This window comes from Cylas formicarius, unplaced genomic scaffold, assembly GCF_029955315.1.
Source record: "Cylas formicarius isolate icCylForm1 unplaced genomic scaffold, icCylForm1.1 PGA_scaffold_9__14_contigs__length_23061073, whole genome shotgun sequence".
NCBI lineage: Eukaryota > Metazoa > Arthropoda > Insecta > Coleoptera > Brentidae > Cylas > Cylas formicarius.
In genome coordinates this window covers 6,844,125-6,863,652 of record NW_026844365.1, presented here as the reverse complement: position 1 = coordinate 6,863,652, position 19,528 = coordinate 6,844,125, and the positions used below count along the sequence as shown (strand labels likewise).

General features: G+C 33.3%; 2 protein-coding genes across 2 annotated transcripts; both read left to right on the top strand.

The window, feature by feature from the left end:
* Positions 1-1,975: 1,975 nt before the first annotated feature.
* LOC132707552 (odorant receptor 45b-like) lies at positions 1,976-12,371 on the top strand. Its single transcript, XM_060679452.1, has 6 exons — positions 1,976-2,110; positions 4,910-5,716; positions 9,732-9,831; positions 10,970-11,068; positions 11,125-11,280; positions 12,205-12,371. Exons 2-6 carry the CDS (start codon positions 4,929-4,931, stop codon positions 12,256-12,258), a joined length of 1,197 nt encoding a protein of 398 aa, XP_060535435.1. The 5' UTR covers positions 1,976-2,110; positions 4,910-4,928; the 3' UTR covers positions 12,259-12,371.
* Positions 12,372-14,147: 1,776 nt separating this feature from the next.
* Positions 14,148-18,828, top strand: LOC132707765 (odorant receptor 45b-like). The gene is made up of 6 exons (XM_060679706.1): positions 14,148-14,275; positions 15,002-15,800; positions 17,664-17,763; positions 18,389-18,487; positions 18,572-18,727; positions 18,781-18,828. The coding sequence occupies exons 2-6, from the start codon at positions 15,022-15,024 to the stop codon at positions 18,826-18,828; spliced, it is 1,182 nt and encodes a 393-aa protein (XP_060535689.1). The 5' UTR covers positions 14,148-14,275; positions 15,002-15,021.
* Positions 18,829-19,528: the final 700 nt, after the last annotated feature.

Genomic DNA, 19,528 nt, shown 5'->3' with positions numbered 1-19,528 from the left:
CAAAATCCCAATATGGCTTCCACGAGTAAAATTGAAGGTAATGATGGTTCAAGGAAAAGAGAAAAAGGTTTCCGAGTTCGACAGAGAATGAAAATCAAAACGATCCAATCAAAATCAATTCGTACATATACTCTAAATTTTAAATATAAAATAAGGAATTGTAAATATCGTAAAAAGGAACAGAAAATATTATAGACGATCATCGTTCTGACCATCATGAGATAAATTTTACGATATTGAATAAAAAAGGAACTAAAGTAGATAACTTGAGCAGGAGACACTTGCCAGGACAAGAACAAAAAACAAAAAAAATAAAGCAAGTCAATCTATAGTATGTGCCAATTTTTAATTCATTTATTTATCCACAAATGTAACGCTTACAATTCGCAATAAGTTAAGAAATAAGTTAAAAAACAATACAAATTAAATTTCAGATCAATAACTCAAGCTCTCAAATACTTTGGGGTCGATAATTGGTAACCACAGATTTCTCGCTGGCTTTATTTTTCAGGAAATTTTCTTTCCAGAATTCTGGAAATGCGTCAGTTTGAAGTCAAAGGTTAAAAATATGATTCAATGGTCCAGAAAGCTTAAAACTGGAGTTTTTTAAAAAGTTTTTGGGTAAAGTCTGTTCATAGATATAAGAAAGTGACTAACTGAAACGAATTAAGGAAAGACCCGGTCATACTTTGCTTAGAATTTAATTATTTTTTTGTTTGTTTGTTGTTTGTTTGTTTGTTTTATTAGGAAACTAAACTAAACAATATTAATAAATTTATACTAAGTAGTACACCAAACCAAAGAATATTAAACACAGGTAGATATAAATTTCTTTTCTATTACGGACCACAATTTTACCAGAATTTAAATTCCGAAACTTTAGGTAATAATCTTGTTGCATTGTATGTTAATGACCACCCTTGGATATTCCCATTCAAAAGCAATTGGTCACTTTCTTATATCTATGAACGTTCATACCAAGAACATTTTAATGTCAAGAGTTGACAGTTGACAGATGATCATTGGAATGAACTGTGGACAAGCAATCTGCAAACATGTCAACAATGGTTCCCTGTCTTAGTAAATTCCAGCAGCTTCTTTTCTTTTTTTGTGAAGATTGAAACTGTCATATCTTTTCTGATGTTATTCTATTTCATTACAGTCTTCTTCTGATTTATTTAGTTTCAGTTCTGTTATTTTCTAGAGCTCTTCCTTTGCCAATTTACAAAAACTAGAATGTTTTTGTGTTGCAGTTGCAGGCTATTCAGCACTACGGATATACTGTGCATAGCAAACCTTCGCATAGATATCTCGACCTCGAAAATTCCCTGAGTGACTTGACTTATTTTTTATGCGCTTTTTTCATAAGAATTATATAGTTTTTTAGGTTGGAAGATAACCAAACCGAAAAGTTTAGGCCATTTAATTTTTTTAAAGCAATTTCGTAAAAAATATTTAGCATTTAGTAAAGAGTTTGTTTATCCATTGAAAGTCCCATTTAAACTGATCTACCACTACAATATTATAAAAAAAATTATATATTAATAATTTATAATTTTTTAAGGTTTTTAAGACAATTTTGTAACACAGCCAGACCAAATGAGGACAAAAGAAAACTAACACTCTGGCAAATATCCGATAAGTGAGACAAATATGACTTTCCCCATATTTAATATTTTTTGAAAATAATTGCTTAGTTTATTTAATTTCAATAGATTATAGAGAAAGTAAAATAGAGTAATTTTGCAGAACTCTTGTAAAAACCACACGAAAAATTCGTACGTTACCTAAAACACCAACAGCTTCTAAGAAAACCAATCGGAAGGCATAGTCGGGTGTCTCGTAGTGATTCGATCTCGCGTGCAAAGGAAAACGTTTTTGCTACCAACCCTCTTATTTCAGTAATTACAGGGCACTGTAGAAAAATATATATATACGCGATAAATCCGTTTCGCTTGTATCGTAGTGCAAATGATTATCCCCTAGGAAGAGTTTCAATGACAGGCTTTTGTCTATCAAAGGGATGACGATGTTTTCTTCGCCCATAGAAATCTCAGAAATCAGTCAAACTTTGGCGTACCCGTGTTCGCGAAAGATACCGATAAACTAGGTGAGCGTTCATTGTTTTGTTTGTTTGAGCGTTTTAATTAAAATTTAAAATAATTGGCCATTTGAACTGCACCCTTAACTAATATTAGGTTTACGCGAGTGTTTGATAGTCAGCGGAGGTAGTAGAAAGTAGATTTTTGTTTTGAAATTTTAAGTACTTAATCTACCGAATTAAAGATCTAATTATATTATCCGAAACAATAATTAATTATCCAAGGAGTAATTAAACTTCGCTAGGTATAAAAAAGGATTACAGAGTGACCAAAATAATACTAAAACCACATTCATTGTTTAAATGCAGGTAATACCACACTGAAAATGAAAAGGCGTGCTGATAGGATACTTGTAAGAAAAAAATACAAACACAAAGCGTTCAATTTATAACATTTCGATTGGCTGTAACTTTTTTAAATTTCATGAAAATATTAAAGTAGACAAGAAAACAAATAGATAATAGATTGAAAAATAAATATGTAAAAGTAGCATAGTCTCATCTATACTTGTTATATGTAAATTTTTCATGTATACAGAGTGTTCCGATTTTCTAAGGGATATACCAGTTTTCTTATTTATAATAGAGCATACCTTAAGCGAAAATGATTTGTTCTTCGGTTAAACTATATACGGACCGGTACACACACGTATATTTGACGAACAACATATTATACAATTTTTTTAATCACCTTTAATATCATACTATTCATATGTATTATGCTTTTATGTCCATTTACTTATATTTGTCCATTACCTTTATTTATTTTGTCCATTTACTTTTATGAAAGTTTAAAAACAAAAAACAAAAGACACATAATCGCTGTGACTTAAAAAATAATTTTGTAGATGACCAGAATGTTCTGATCGAAATGACCGAAAGGTCAAGCAATAAATTTGTCAATTCGAAATAAAGCCTATTAATAAATAACGGACCAAATCCCAAGACCCAAATTCAAAAAAAAAAAAACTTTAAAAAGGTCCAGAGGACTATGATTTAGATGCTAATTTGTTTTTCACCAAAATATTGCCCGTGTGGCAGCTAAAACTTTTGTATTTAAAGTTTTTACCTATTCTCCAGGGGTTCGCGATATTCCGTGCAATATTAAAAAACGTAACAGGTGCCCTGCGTTTGCAGCTACTGACTTTAGATTTGGCAGAGAACTATAATATTTTTTGGGTTATTTTGGTTCCCAGAGAAAAAATGTTTTCTAAAAAACTATTAACTTTGTCGGTAAAATTCTTTAACCAGCAGAAGATCTATTACTGCAACTTTTATTTTAATCATTTTTTCAATTATAAACAAAAATCTGAAAGACCCTGAAAATTGTCCTTTCCGACAGTAAATTATTAACCGGATATCAAAAGACTTAAAAAATATCTCTAATTGGTTTAAATAGTGTTATAGGCCACATCGACAGCTATAATGTTTGTATTTACGATTTTCGTCTATCACATACGCTGTTCGAGATATTTGAAAAAATCCAAATGAAAATCACAATTTGTCGCCCTCAATCTAGACGCGATGACGTCATTTATATTTGCCACGTACTACATGGTTTCAGAAAACAAGTATTTTCTTGAAAATAACTTACTCTGTTCGAAAAAATCATATATTTCGAACATTGTGTGAATTATATACAAGGTGTGTCGTTATCTTGTTTGTATTAGCCAAAGTTCTAATGTTTGTCCTCCCTTAGATGACTATTATGCCCAGATATTTTCTAGATTAGAATTTTTCAAAATGTAGAGTATTAGAGTAAGATGTCTTAGTGTTGTTTAAAGTCAGATTATTTTACCTAAACCACTTGCTAATACTGCTAAAATCTCGCTCTACAATGCACCTTAGTTGATCCCAGTCATCTGCAAAACTAAATATAGTTGCTTCCAGATCGTTTATATAGATTCTGAATAGCACTGGACCCAATACTGTTCCTTGCGGAACACCGTATGTGACGGTTGTTTTGCTTTTAAAGCCACCAATATTCGCAAATTGCTTTCTATTTTTCAGGTAGTCTTTTAGAAGGTTTAACTCACTACCTCTGAATCCATATTTTTCGATTTTTTTTTTATCTATTTGCCATGACATATTGCTTTCTGGTATCTATTGCATTATAAATGTATGAAGCAGTGTATCTCCTTTCGATTTGTGTTTCTGTAAAGCGAACTGTCTTTTAGATATAATTGTATGCTTATCTAAAAATCCAACCACTCTCACTTTGACCACTTTTTCAAAAAACATTCGGAATAATTGAAATTGGTCCATATGTAGTTGCCTATTTCTATTTTTTGATCTGCTTTAAATAACGCCTAATCTCAGCCAACTTTAGTCGGGAATACAACCAACTGCAAAACTAACATTATCAAATAGGGCAAGATTTGGTATGAGATATATCTAAAAATTCATACCATACGTGGTATTCTATTTCAAATAAGAAAGCCGGTATTTACGCTAGAAGGACTATAAAAGAAAATTAAAATTTCAAAAGGTCTGATGAAACAATGCCACTTTTCTATTTAACTATTTTTCTGTTCGTTATAGTTCGTTATCGGGTTATAGATATCTTGTCCATAACACTGGTGAAATTAGGAAAGCTCTACATTTGATGAAGGCAATTAATCTACAAAACATTCTAGCTTATTATACTGGGTGTTGCAATTTCAAGTGCACACGACAAATGATTTTGTGTGCTAAGTTCTTTATTTTTTTTAATGGAAAGTTAAATTAAAGGACATTTTATTAACGAATTCCTAACTTATCTCACGTCCTTGCTGATGGAAATGCAAAAATTGCAAATTTGTTTTTCAGGTGGTCTTACTTAGGTCCCATGGCCGTTAAACTGAAGGAAAGGTCTATCTTAAATTTTTCAAAGTATTGCATGATTTGCGCCGGAATATGGCGTTTGCCGTTACCTACGCAAAGTATTTCGAGGATCAAGCTATACGGTTTCTATTCCGCATTCGTCCAAGTATATTTCGTAACGATATTAATTTCCATGGGCGTCCAGTTTGCTTTGGTATTGACCGATCAGAATGCGGACAAGTCTCCCGAAAAACTATTCAAGCAGTTGTCAGACATCATACCTTTGGTGGTAGTGGAATTTGCTTCGATTCTTTGCCAAGGTGACAAAGTGAAGCAAATCGTATCCTACATCATCGCGGAGGAAGAAGATATCGCGAGATCCAGAGATAGAGACATCCTACAGTCTTATAACAAGCAAGCGAGATTTTGCAAGATCACCAACACGGCCATCTTCACATTTACTCTTGGGACCGGCTCGTGTATGATACTGGAAAACTTTTGGCGCCAATTGAAGATTGCAAAGTACAACGCGGAACAGAACGCCAGCTTGGCAAAGCCTTTTCCATTCGAACTGTACTGCTATAAACTGAACAAACAAGAACACGCGATGTTTCTTCTCCTGGTCAACGACGTGTCGATTATTATAAACGTTTTTTTAATTATATCGACGAAATTGATTTTTATTTCCTGCATCATATTCGTGCCGTCGGTGTTGAAGAAATTACAAATTGAGTTTGTGAAAATGGCGTCCTACAACAAGGACGTGTTTGCAACTTTGAGATCTCTCATAAGGAAGCATCTGCGCACCATCGAGTAAGTAACATTTATACTTTATACAGGGTGAACCAAATGCTTTTTGAAAGTTTCCCACAAACGAGCACATATCCCTCGGGTTTAATTGTCGAGACAAGAGACAACTCCATCTTGACATCTTGAAATGTTCCTCTTACAATTTTGCATGGTTGCCACGTTGGATTGATAATACTTTATATCAAATTATTACTTATGTAGCATTCTAAGGTCTTCAGTGCGTATATTATTTTGACCACAAAATAGGTAAACTATGGCTGAAATCATCCAAAATTAACAATGAATGAGGCTGATACAGGGTTTAAAACTCATGTAATAAATCTGGGGCTATATACTAACATACGACTCACAAAACATGGCTCTGTCAGTACTACTATGGAGTGCTTAGAAAATTATCTAAATTTAGATTTTCTTACAAAATAAGACAATATGACAGGGGTTCAGATACCTCCTAAATCTTACATACAAAACGTCAGCCTTTTTTTGTATAAAAAGCTTGTACTTTTAGGGTGCTAAAGAGTACCAATACAAGAAAAAAAAACGACACAGCATAATTGTAAAGATCTTCTAGATTCCTCTTGCTGTTGGCTTCTTCATAGCTTGACTGAACTGTAGCCTGACGGTAGCGGCTTTTATATTGTTTGAGGGGGGCGGAGCTAAATGAGGGGCATAAACACAGTCTTGGATGACTGATTCCCATATTGGCCACAGGTAGAGACCTGAGTCGCGGTTAAGATTATTAAGTTGCTTATAGATTTCCATAGTCTCTCGGATTTTTCGTTGGTATGTCCGGTTTCGTGATTGTGTTTGCAACTGCCGATCAGTTTATTTGTCTTAGTCTTAAAGCTCCTTCATGTTCTTTGAGCCTAGTTTATATTTTTCGTCCAGTCTCTCCAATGTATTTTTTGCCGCATATGGATGGCATGTTGTAAACTCCTGGCATCTCAAATGAAATTTTGTCTTTGACGAATCGAAGATGATGAGAGATTTTTGGACAAGTGGTAAATCTGGTTTTAATGTGGAAATTATTAGAGAGAAGAGCAGAGGTCAGGTGTTTTAATTCTGGGTTCGATGACTAGGATTGAAATAGTTTTACGATTCTGTAAACAAGAGAGTTGATAATGGATGATTTTTGGGCCGGATGGTGATGTGACAATGCATTAAGGTATTGGTCTGTGGTCGTAGGTTTTCTATAAATACAATGACCCAATGTTAGGTCTGATTTTGTATTCATAAGAACATGTAAGAATGGGAGGTTGTTATTAGTTTCTATTTCAATGGTAAAACGTATGTTAGGGTGTATAATGAGTACAAAACGTTAAGAAACTGGGCAAATATGGTAGTTAAAAATGAAAAGAAAGCCTACTTGAAATATTATTTTCAGCATGATCAAAAGAAAAATATCTTAATGTTAGCACTGCGAAAAACCCCCAATCGGGGGCTGATGATTTTGGAAACGCTTAAGATTTTTGTAGTCTCTTTTTCAATGCTTCCCAACCTAATGGTAATCGCTATGATTCGCTTATTGAACACACTTATGCTAATAAATTTTTGGGAGATCATTGTGTGCGTTTAGATTTTGAACCGGTTATCTCAGAGGAAGTCGAGAAAATAATCTTGGGCTTTAGGAGCAATGCTGTTAGCGCTGATGGTGTGAGCCCTCACATTACATATACTATGAACAAATGTATCTTTACCGGTAACTTTCCCACAGCCTGGAAAGTAGGTCGTGTGGTGCCCGTTCCCAAACGCACTTTTCCTAGCCACATATCACACTTTCGTCCTATTACTATACTGCCTACAATGTCGAAAGTATTGGAGTCTATAGTCTGTAGGCAGTTGGTGTCCTTTTCGAGGAACAGAGGGCTTCTACCCTGCACTCAGTCAGGCTTTCGTGCTAACCACAGTACTGCCTCCGCTCTGTTGACAATTGTGGATGATTTGTTTAAAGCTCACGACAACTTCGAAAACACTTGTTTAATTCTACTGGACTATATATAGCAAGGCTTTCGACACCGTTGTTCGTAAAGTTTTAATTGCTAAGCTTAGATATTTTGGTCTGGGTGATGTAACTTTAATTTTTTTTAAAAACTACTTTGCAAATCGCGTTCATAGTGTCGTATTGGCGGGCGAAGCATCAAAGTTTTGTGTTTGTGAAATTAATTTTTGCCGTTTTTTATATAAAATTATACTCCATCGCGATCCTATCTATTTATATGAAAAGTTGGTTAGAGGAGTCCATACCCATAACAGGCTAACTTGTAGTCGTGAACTCCTTAGGGTACCTAAGCATCGTACAACCTTATTTCAATGTTTTTTTACGTACCAGGCCTCAAAATGTTTCAGTTTCAGTGTCAGATGTGCCCCCACGATCTCAATTTTCAATGAAAAGTTATTTACTTTCTACCGTTCTATTAAGCATGAGTAATCTTGTACTACAGTAATCTGTGACAATCGTACATTACTCTCGTTATAATGATATACTTTGGTTATCTTGTTATTCTCTTAGTCTGTGTTTTGGATATTTTATATGTTATTTGGTTAATCTGGTGGTTGTATGAGCAACTCTGTTGAATACCGCCACCTACTTTATAAGTTTTTGTAAATATTCTGTCAACATGAATAAAGACATATTATTATTATTATACATCTGCTATGGATTTCGGACCATGAAATTATCATCGACGTAGCGTTTCCATAATTTTGGTTTTAGATGGAAGGTGTCTTCTTAAAGGCTTCCATAAATATATTCACGATGACTGGTGATAGTGAAGAACCAGTAGAGGTTTGTTCCGCCGTCAAGCTCTGAAGAAGCCAACAGTATGATTGGCGAAACGTTAGCTAGTTCGAGTCAACAAAAACCGACTCAGGAAGAATTCAGAAGTTTTATAAAAAGCATTACAGTTCAAGTTTCTTTGAAAAAATTAGCTCCTAATTTGATCGACAAATTACTATTAGACTTATCGAAAGATTACAACAGGTAATAAAGTACCAAAGAAGGTCAAAGTCAAAATAATTTCGGTGGCGTATAGTTTGTTAATTTTACTTAGCGTTCTAGATAGAGAGATTATTTGCGCTTTTGTGTATCTGAGTCACGTGTTTAAAACAACTTACTGTCTCGCAAAACTAATTCAATAACCAATTGTTCTATGGGGTCAAAAAAATTTACTTTTTTTCAAATTTTAATTCAAAAATGAAAAGAGGTGTAATTATAAAAATTTAAAAAGATGATTTAAAGATCTGTTTATTACGCTTTTTTTTACAAATAATAAACAGTTATTATTCTTTATCCATAAAAGATAGACCATATACCAGCAGTATCATCAAAAATCATTGAAACAATAATGAATTATCATATTAGAGAGCTTCTGCAAAAATACAATACATTTTCTTTAAATCAGTTGGGTTTTAGACAAATGTCACATAATTATAGCCTCTGATAAAAGTCAAGCGCTCCATAGAATAAATCCAGAATTGTATTGTGTCATTTGCGGTACCAATTACGTGTTGTGTTCGAGAAGATTCGTCTTCCATTTACTAAATTTGTGACTAACATCTTGGCTGCGATTTTGCAATATATACCTTTACGTAGATGATACACAAGATTAATACAGTTTTCAAATAATGGTAATTTAGAAATAATGCAAGAAATTCTTGAATTCTAAACAATGTGGCACTATTCGAGATACTTTTTTCATAACAACTCAAGGTGAAGAACCGAAATGCTCTGGTTGAAATTTGTAAGTAAATATCATTATTGTTTTGCTGCATATTCTCTTAGTAGCTTCAAGCTATACGAAATCTAACAGAAATTCGTAAGTATCCCCTTGTTGCGAGACGAAGATGATCCTTCTTGTAATAAACTTAAATAGTTCTTTATCAAAATAAATGGTGTTAAAACTTTGTTGTCAGAGGAACATCTTGTCATAATAAATAAAATTTCCACGTAAATTGCGTAAAACACTTTGGTCCTTTGATAATGTTTCTGCTTGATAACGCAACGCGACTTATGTTTCAGATTTGTGAAAGAACTGAATGATTCGATAAAGTATCTCATATTGATGGAGTATCTTTTAAATTCGCTGAATGTTGCTGCAGTCTCGATTCAGTTTATAACGGTAAGACCTTATAGCTCGTGACCTTTTGTAATACTTTCGCACTAAAGTAGATGAAATCGTGTTAATAATTATTGATTTACCACCCATTTGTAAATTTTAGTAACGATTCTGTGTTTTTGACAATTAGGTGTTGATAGAACCTTCAGTGATTCCAAAATTTAGATTTTGAGCAATTCCTTCGTTTCTAGACGGACCTTAATAGTTTTTATGAAGTTTTTTTATACCATTTTTTCCAGAAAAAAAAGTTATATTTTGCTGGATTAATAATGAAATTAAAGTGTGTAGTGTTAATTTAAAGAATCTGTTTGTTCTTAAGCACTCCAGTATTGAACGAGGTGTACACAGAGGCTCACAAAAAACATAAAAAATTAGTTTTTGAAACCAAAAAAGTTTTCTACCAGTGACGCATTTCGGATTCTGCCGATACTTATAATGCTGCTTAGGAGGTGATTTCGGAGAATTTTAATTTAATAACTATTTTCTTGATGCTCTCAAAATTATTGTTAGTTTCCTTGAGTTGGCTAATAAAAAGATTAATCTAAGTGTTATTAGGGATGTGAATAATAAGTCCGCTAACATTCTTGGCGAATCTAAGTGATGATGATGATGACCGACGACTTGGACACCTGATTATTTGGTTATTTAAGAATCTGTCCTTGAAGTTAAGGTCCGTTGTACCTATCATGTATTTTGACTAATCCAATAAAATTTTGCAGCTGTCTTTGGAAATATAAAATATCATTATAAAAAATATCATTAATAATGTAACAATTATCCAAAAAAAAAGCTCGCACAGGAAGAACAATATTATCTGCAACGATGAGAGAACGTGAGAAAAATAAAATTTATATTTCTTCTTCTATACACGGCCTCTCCTTTCAACACACCATAAATAGTCATGACTTGCCTGTTGAATCATAAACGAAAGAAAAAAGAGATATTGCATCCATTCAACACGACATCTAAGGGCTAGTTCTTGCATCCATAGAGCAAGATAAGGAGTTCTAAGCTTTATGGTTATAAAAAATGTTTTCATACTCATGAAAGTTTTCCTTGAGTTTAGAGTTCACAGTTAATCAAACACTTAATGGCACCCAATTGTAAAAAAAAATACCCACATTGGGATTCTCGCTTGCAGTACGATCGAAAGATGTTAGCTTCGCCTATTTTCTACTTCAGTTTCCTGTTTGTGCAAACGTTCGTCTTAGGCTGGAGCGCCAATGAACTGCAAGTGCAGGTAAACTAATTATTTTACAAAACTACATGAAAGTTTGACAAAGTGTGTTCCTATAGAGCTCAGCTCTGGCAGAGGCGTTGTACAATAGCCCGTGGTACGAACAAAACAAAAAAGTGAAGAAAGCGTTGCTCACCATGTTAATCAGATGTCAGCGTCCATTGACTCTAACTATTGGTCCGTTCGACGCAATGACGACACAATCTGCATTAATGGTAAATTTGTATATATTTTTTAATTTTAATATACTTCAAAATGAGGGAGCTGTTTTAGGATTATTTAAAAAAAGATAAAAGTTAAATATATTTTCGTTTATACACTATAGGGGAAAGTAGGCTTGTGTTTCTAGAGGTACACATAGTCTCACATCTCATATTACCAAACTAGTTAGTCGATAGCTGGCTATCAAAGCAAGGAATAACCTTTCTTTTAGGCTGTGCCTAACTTCATCAAAAAAGTTTTAAATTAATGAGAAAGTGCTCCTAAAATAATAATAATATATTAGAAAGCAGATCCAATATATTAGATCTGGTTTTTTTTATTTCTAATCATTGTTCGAGAAAAAGAGAACTTTTGAAAAAATTTTAACATATAAATCAAGGTACAGTGCAGCCCATTTTCATTGTCTTCTATTTGGAAATTTAAGAACCGATTTAGATTTACATGGTGAATAAAGAAGAACGAGACACTATTTATTCTAATAAAAGAGCACAGTGTATTAAATTGAGGTTAACTTAAAAACATTGTCTAATGATATATTTTATGAAAAGCATCTATCCAAAGCCGTTTTTAACTTTCTTATATCGGAAGAGTCATATAATAAACTGTCCTAATTCCCAAAGTAAAAATGAAAATTATCAAAAGTTCTCAAGATTTGAGCAGTTTATTCCTTGCGTTGCTTACTCTTATAAAAGATGAAATCTTTTCCTTAAATTTCCTCTGGTAGTTTTTCCAGTGGTCATTTGGTTTTAAAAAAGTTTACCTTTAAAATTAGTGAGTAAATTTCAAATCCTATTAAAATTATCTACTTTCAAAACTCTCTGTTAACTATCCAGGTAAAACTGCAGAATCAATATAAATGTACTGAAATAATCAGATCGCAGCCATAAAAAAGTGAAATTTACTAATTGCTGTTCCAGATTATGAAGGCATCGTATTCATACGTCACACTAATGATGAACAATTACAACTAACCAAAAGGCAAGGATTTTTGCTTGGCTTTGCCTGATTTTAGTGGTCACCGCCATTTGCTCTGCATATAGTCAAGTCGGATAACCTCAAGTGATTACTTTTTTGCGTATAATAAATTCGTAAAATTGAGTGTTTATTTTATTATGTATTTAATTCTTGGTTAATTAATATATATATATATATATATATATATATATATATATATATATATATATATATATATATATATATATATATATATATATATATCCTGCAGACGTTTCGCCAGAATCTCACTTGGCATCTTCAATACTCGCGCTCCGAAAACACTTCGAACACTGGGAGGTTATCGGCGGTGCGTACGGTATTTATACCCTGCGGCGGAGATGGTAACGGTGCTGCTTGTGCGGGAGGGGAGGTGGCTCCGCCCTCCGAATTATCGCGTTGTTAATTTCGACCGATCGTAGTTGCGATGTCCCCGTTGGCTGCTGCGTATCGCTCTGTTGTTTGATTATCGTTCTCCACGTATTGGATAAATGCAGAGCGTCGTCTCTCGTATTCAGGTATCCGGACTTTTCTATCTCGATGGCCTCTCGTATAATCCTAGTCTTAAAATCAAGAATATAAGCTATTTGTTTGCAAGTACCGAAATCAATTTTATGGCCTGTCTGATGTTGGTGCTGAAACAAAGCAGATGTTGTTTGTTTGTTTCTTATGGCTAAACGATGTTCCTCGAGCCTGGCTGAAATCCTTCTGTTGGTTTGTCCTACATACGTCAGGTTGCACGATTCGCATGCTACACTGTATACTCCTTGGTTTTCCAGAGTAATTTTTTGTTTTGGGTTTCTTAGTATTGCTCCGATGGTATGAGCAGGTTTGTATGCCGTTGATATGTCGTGTTTCCGTAATATTCGGCCGATTTTGTCAGTAACCCCTTTGATGTATATTGCCAGCAGACAAAAGAAATGCCACTGTCGTCATGAATACGTCGGATTATAATATAAGTCCAAAATTCTCGATTCATCAATAAACGAGGATACAAAGAAGAAACTTATTCCGAGGGAAAAATCGAGTCGATGCCCAAAATTCTACGGGCAGATTTTAGATTCTCTCAGGATGGACAAGGACGACATTATGGCAAGTTTCGATGTCAAATAAAAATATATATACATATATCTATATATATATATATACATACATATATATATATATATATATATATATATATATATATATATATATATATATATATATATATATATATATATATATATATATATATATATATATATACTTATTTATTTATTTTTTATTGCTATATAATAGGAAAACTTGCACAGATTTATTCGCCAATATAGAGATGTTGGTGTCTTAGTGTTTGTGTCAGAAGCTAGTTTTCAATCACATTTTCAACTTTTTTTTCAACAAAAAATGTAAATTTGTATCTGAAGGTTGATATTATCATAATTTACAATGAATAGGACAGATGAGTGAAAAAAAAAGCAAATTTATAGTCCAAGAAACAATAAAATATTCTATTCTAATTGGGGGCAAACCAAATAAGATCGTACAAAATGCTAGAAAGATAACTATTGATAACAGTTTTTAATAAGGAAATTGCATTTTTACGGTTTAGCACTATCTAGGGTAACAAAAACACAACTTAATCCTTCAATGGTCAAATCAATACTACAATGAATTTTAATGATCAACAGATCAACAAATAAATAAATAAATATCTCCGATATACCTATCGGTGTGTTGCCCGCATCATTACGACACCCACGAAGACTTGTGGACTTAAAGCTTTTAATTCCCACGATTATTTCTTATTCCACGGGAGGTTGGCAAAGCACAACCCCAAGTCGCTTACTCGCCCTATGATTTCGATAATTACAGACCGCGGTAGAGGAATATACGCGCCTTTGACAAAATACCGAAAACATGCGATGCATCTTATCCTCCAAGGAGCATTTTGTGTTCCTTGGATTTCGTGTTCGTCGTTTCAGTGGCGACAATATTAGAGGCAAGAGTTTTGCGGTAAGTAAATAGAATTTAACTCTGTTAATTTGGCAATCGATACTCACTTCCTGATCTAACTTTATTTATTCTTTATTAATTCAATTATTGACTGACTATGTTTAAGTATTATGACTAGCAAAACGAATATTATTATTCTAAACTAAAATACTAGCCTTAATATTAAAAACAACCGCAGAGTTTTAAATAATTTTGAATTGTTCTTGATAAACCCAATCGCATTATTTAAATATATACAGAGTGGCCTATTGAAAAATAATGTCTGCTGAGTACAGAGTACTTTATTGAAATCTGTGTAAAAAACAGCTTCCAAAAACCTTCCGTATCTCAAAAATCAAAAGGCCTATTGAAATTTTATTTTCGGGCTCTTTTGTTTCTCGAAAAAGTAGCGCAGTATCACATGAGTTTAAACAAATGGAAATTTGATAATTTCGCTCTTTTCAAAATGACCAGTTTCCGGACGGTAGTTTTCACTGCCCTAAAGAAGGTTCCACTAGACATAGTCTCGAGATAAATTTTTTCCTGCGGATATATTAAATTACCATCAACTTTGATTTGGTTTCGTTGGTGGATAGCACATAGCTTTGGCACTCTGTGTTCACTCTATTAAGTAGTTTTTGGAGCCCTTCCACATTTTTTTCTAGTCATTAATCCACTATACTTAGTAGTTTTGGTTAGCTTTGGTTACGTAAAAATTATGTAATTAATGCACTGCATTTCTTGTAGCCGACACCGATCTTTTACCCATGTCTGGCAAAATACGGAAGCAGGAGTTTTTAAATTTTCCGAAATTCTGCATGATTCTCGCAGGAATTTGGCGAATGGCCCTTCCAACTCGCAACACCGCACTAAAAAAATGTTACCTATTTTACTCCGGATTTGTACAAGTTTTCTTCCTATCGATGCTATGTTCCATGTGTGTCCAGTTCGTGCTGGTTACGGTTGATCAAAACGGCACCAAAGATTCGGAAAAATGGTTCAAGCAGTTGTCGGATATAATTATCCTGGCGGTAGCAGAATTTTCTGCGGTTCTCTGCCAAGGGAACAAACTGATGGAGATCATCTCGTATATTCTCGAAGAAGAACGTCAGATACTGCAGACGGGCGATCGAGAAACTTTAAATTTTTACGAGAAGCAGGCGAAGTTCTGCAGGAGATCAAACCTGGTCCTGTTTGTCCTGACGACAGGAACTGGTTCGTGCATGATTTTAGAAAACGTTCAGCGTAGATTCGAGATTGAGAAATTCAACAAGGATCACAACGAAACAGTTGAAGTACAGTTTCCTTTCGAGTTGTACTATTACAAACTCGATAAAGCAAAGCATGGGCTATCCGTACAACTCGTTAACGATATTTCCGTCGTCATTAACATTTTTATTATTATCGCGACCAAATTAATTTTCCTGTCGAGCATAATGTTCGTCCCTTCGGTTTTGACAAAGCTGCAGATTAAATTTAAGAAAATGTCCACATGTGACGAGGATATGGCGAGAGTATTGGTTTATGAACATCAAAAGGTGATAAGGTAAGTTCCAACAATTTTATTTTTGCCATTTAAAAGTAACACAACGCAGGAACATCAACGGTTAGCGTTAAAACAAACAAACAAACACACACACACATACACACACACACACACACACACGCACGCACTCTATAGGGTGGGCCGTTCATCTTATCCTTATTTCAGAAACTATAAGGGATGGAGCCAAAAGTTAAATACAAAAGTTAATTTGGGTATTACAAACCTTCAATTTATTTTAATGTTGTATATACAGGGTGTTTCATTTTTCGTGGGCGAGTATCAATTTTCTTATTTTGAACACGTGGTATACTACTTGATATTTGAATTCTACACAACATTCTAAACATATTTTGTGCATAATGTCCTATACCCAAGTATAATCGTTGCTGACATTTTTAATTTTTTATGCTAAAAATGATGTTTCCAAGACCTAAAAATATTTGTCAATTTTTTCATTCGGAAGCATTTATTGCTTCACTTGAGTAAGTTTTGTTGTCGACGAAGGACTGGAATAACGGATTTCATAAGAAATTTCGATACATATTAATACAGGGTACTAGAAAAATAAGATTAAAAATGAAATTAAAAGAACTTTCTTTTAAATGGAAACTGTAGATTTTTATAATCTTGTCACGTTTAACATTAAAAATTAAGGCAATTTTATTTAAGGTTGCATATGCCCAATATTTTTACTTTTTGAAATATTTTCTCTTAAACATCATTTGTCTATCACAAATAATATGCTGTTGCCATATAAGTTCAGTTAGTGTCAGTGGCTATGACGGCGTTTGAACAAAACAAGGTGCTAAAGTGCTGCCACTATGATGCGCTTATGAAAATCCAAAGATTACGTATGCATTATTTATACAAAATAAGACCAAGGATGAGCGATAACGTTGTTGAATTTTTTTGTGTAAAGTGTATAGCTTACAAAGCATAAAAATTATTGTAACAATTGTTCAATATGTCCGGCAATACAAGCAGAATAAAGGGATTTTTAAATACATGATGGCATTTCTAACAGATTCAGTCTCATTTAAATATCCGATACCTTCTTTTATCCGACGTTTAAGATCCTCGGCAGTTGACGATTCGTGTTTATAAACTAAATCTTTAAGTGTACCCCATAGAAAAAAATCTATTGGAGTTAAGTCGTTGCTCCTTACAGGCCAGGCGTAACTACCATTCTCCCCAATCCATTCTCTATAGTGTGCATTTAAATAGGTGCTAATTTCTTGACTTCTGTGATAAATAGCGCCATCCTGCTGCCAAATTAAATTTCGTGGTTCCCTTTCGGCAAGTCATTTTCAACAAAGAGATGTATAATATTTAAAAGCTCTAAGTAGCGTTGGGAACTTAAGTACCCATCAAAAAATACTAGACTTATTATTCTGAACCTCCAAATGGCGCACCATACTTTGACAGAATTTCCACCTCAACGTGTAACTACCATATGTTTTTTATTATTCTTGTTTCTCCAGTAATGGGTCTTTTTCGAATTAAAAATTTCAGTTGAGATTGAAAATATGGACTCATCTGCCCAAATAAGTGGCCCAAATAAGTGGCTCTAAATAAGACGCATTAAACTTGTTTCGCCAGTTAGTTTCTTTAGAGCTTAATTCAAGCAGTTTCAATTCAGTACCAATGTATGATTTCATGGAATATTTGACACCTTCCTGGTGTTAATAGTAACACTCGGCTTATCCTAATATTTGTTAATTTTCTTCGCTGAAGAAACCATATTCATCAATATATCTGTTGAAATAATCAATTACATTAAATACTTAGATCAAAATCGCTCTCGGAAAAGAAAACATTATTTTCAACATCCAGTTTTGTACTTAGTTGAAATCATTTTTTCAGGTTCGTTGCAAATTTGAACGAGTCTATTAAATATATGGTGATGCTTGAATACCTTATGAATTCCCTGAATGTGGCCGCCGTCTCCATTCAGTTAATAAGGGTAAGTTCAACATTGAATTCCCTAATATTATTTTTACTTATATCTAACATGAACAAAGATACCCGTAAAGGGTGACATTTTCCACACTTAAGTAAAACGCAGAATGAGAGATATAAATTTTCATTCACGTGCAGCAAAAGTTTCATAAATTTAGCAAAACTCATTGTTACCATTAAAAGGAAAAGTTTTTAAGTATAAAATTTGATCTATTTTTGAGAGACCTTTTTTTATGGAAATGCCCGATGATCAAATCAAAGCCCAAGTTGTGTTGGGTCAAGCAAAGGAACAATGACAAGAATCCAATTAATAATAATATCTTATTTCTTGTTTTCTCAATATTCGAATATTTATATATTATTATATATAAATATAATATAAATAAAAATATTTTGAACCACATCAAAAAATTTTGTACATATTTTAATTATTTTGATGATACCTCGATTTGAAACATTAGAAATTCCTGACTTTTAATATGGAAGTAGATAACTGTTGACTTTCGCTGACATTTTTGGAACTCAAGGGGACGTTAGCGTAACTAATTACCGGGGAAGTGAGGCAGAGTATAATTAATGTTCTCCCCGACGTTGTCAATTATTGAATTGATTTGATTTTTAATTCGTAGATGCAAGGCGAAATGGTGGCTTCTCCGATGTGTTATTTAGGTTTCCTATTCATTCAGACATTTGTATTTGGATGGAGCGCCAACGAAATACAGATGAAGGTAGAGTTTTGCAGTTCATTAATTTCACGACTGGAATTAAGTATTCTATTAAACAATTAAAAAAAAATCTCGTCGTTCTTGCAGAGCCTAGCTTTAGCAAATGCTATATACACTAGTTCCTGGTATGAACAAAAGGAAAAAATTAAAAGAATATTGCTCCTGATGATTGTTAGGGGACAAAAACCGTTGATGTTAACTATTGGTCCGTTTGATGCGATGACGACACAATCTGCACTAAAGGTGAATGTTTAAAATTATAAAATAACTATTAAGTATTTGTTTGTTGTCAGCAGGTCATGAAGGCATCTTATTCATATATTAGCTTGATGATTAATAATTAGAAGAGTGGAGATCCTTAAACATATTTAAAACTAAAGTTTTTCTCTAATAATATATGAAGGTATAGTTCGAAATAAATGATGAATAAATATAACTCAGTTTGTTTGATTTTCAAAAACTTAATAAGGAAATACGGATAGAAAAGAATTCTAAAATCAAGCAGAAAACCTAAAACTGCAATCCCACAGCAGTCCTGACAAACAGTCCATTGTTTTATGGGGTAATGTTATTCGGATCCTCAAAGTTTTGGTCACCATTAATTAATTATTTATCTCAACTTCAAGTCGAGACTGGCACTAGCCAATGGTCGGTCATACATTTCTTCGTATGTTATTCTATCGCTGTATTCGTGGCTAGTAAGACTCATATCAATAAACACACACAAGAAAATAAAGTAAGGGTAGTTAAAACTTTCTTAATGGAACTAGCTTTGTAGAATGGTGAAGAAAATTAATCTACCAGCCGTCAATATAGAAGAAGCTGCAAGACAAAAATACTTTCACTTATTTAGGATGGATCAAAAAACAAGTATTATTAAATTGTATATATTTTTAATCTGGCACCGAGATTGTTTTTAAAATTTAATGCGACATTACAGGTGAAAAACACATGTTTCCCATCTCATTACATCACATCTAATATATTTTTTAATTTGCAGCGTTAAGGTTGTACTAAGAATTTTGTTGTTTTTAATTACCATTA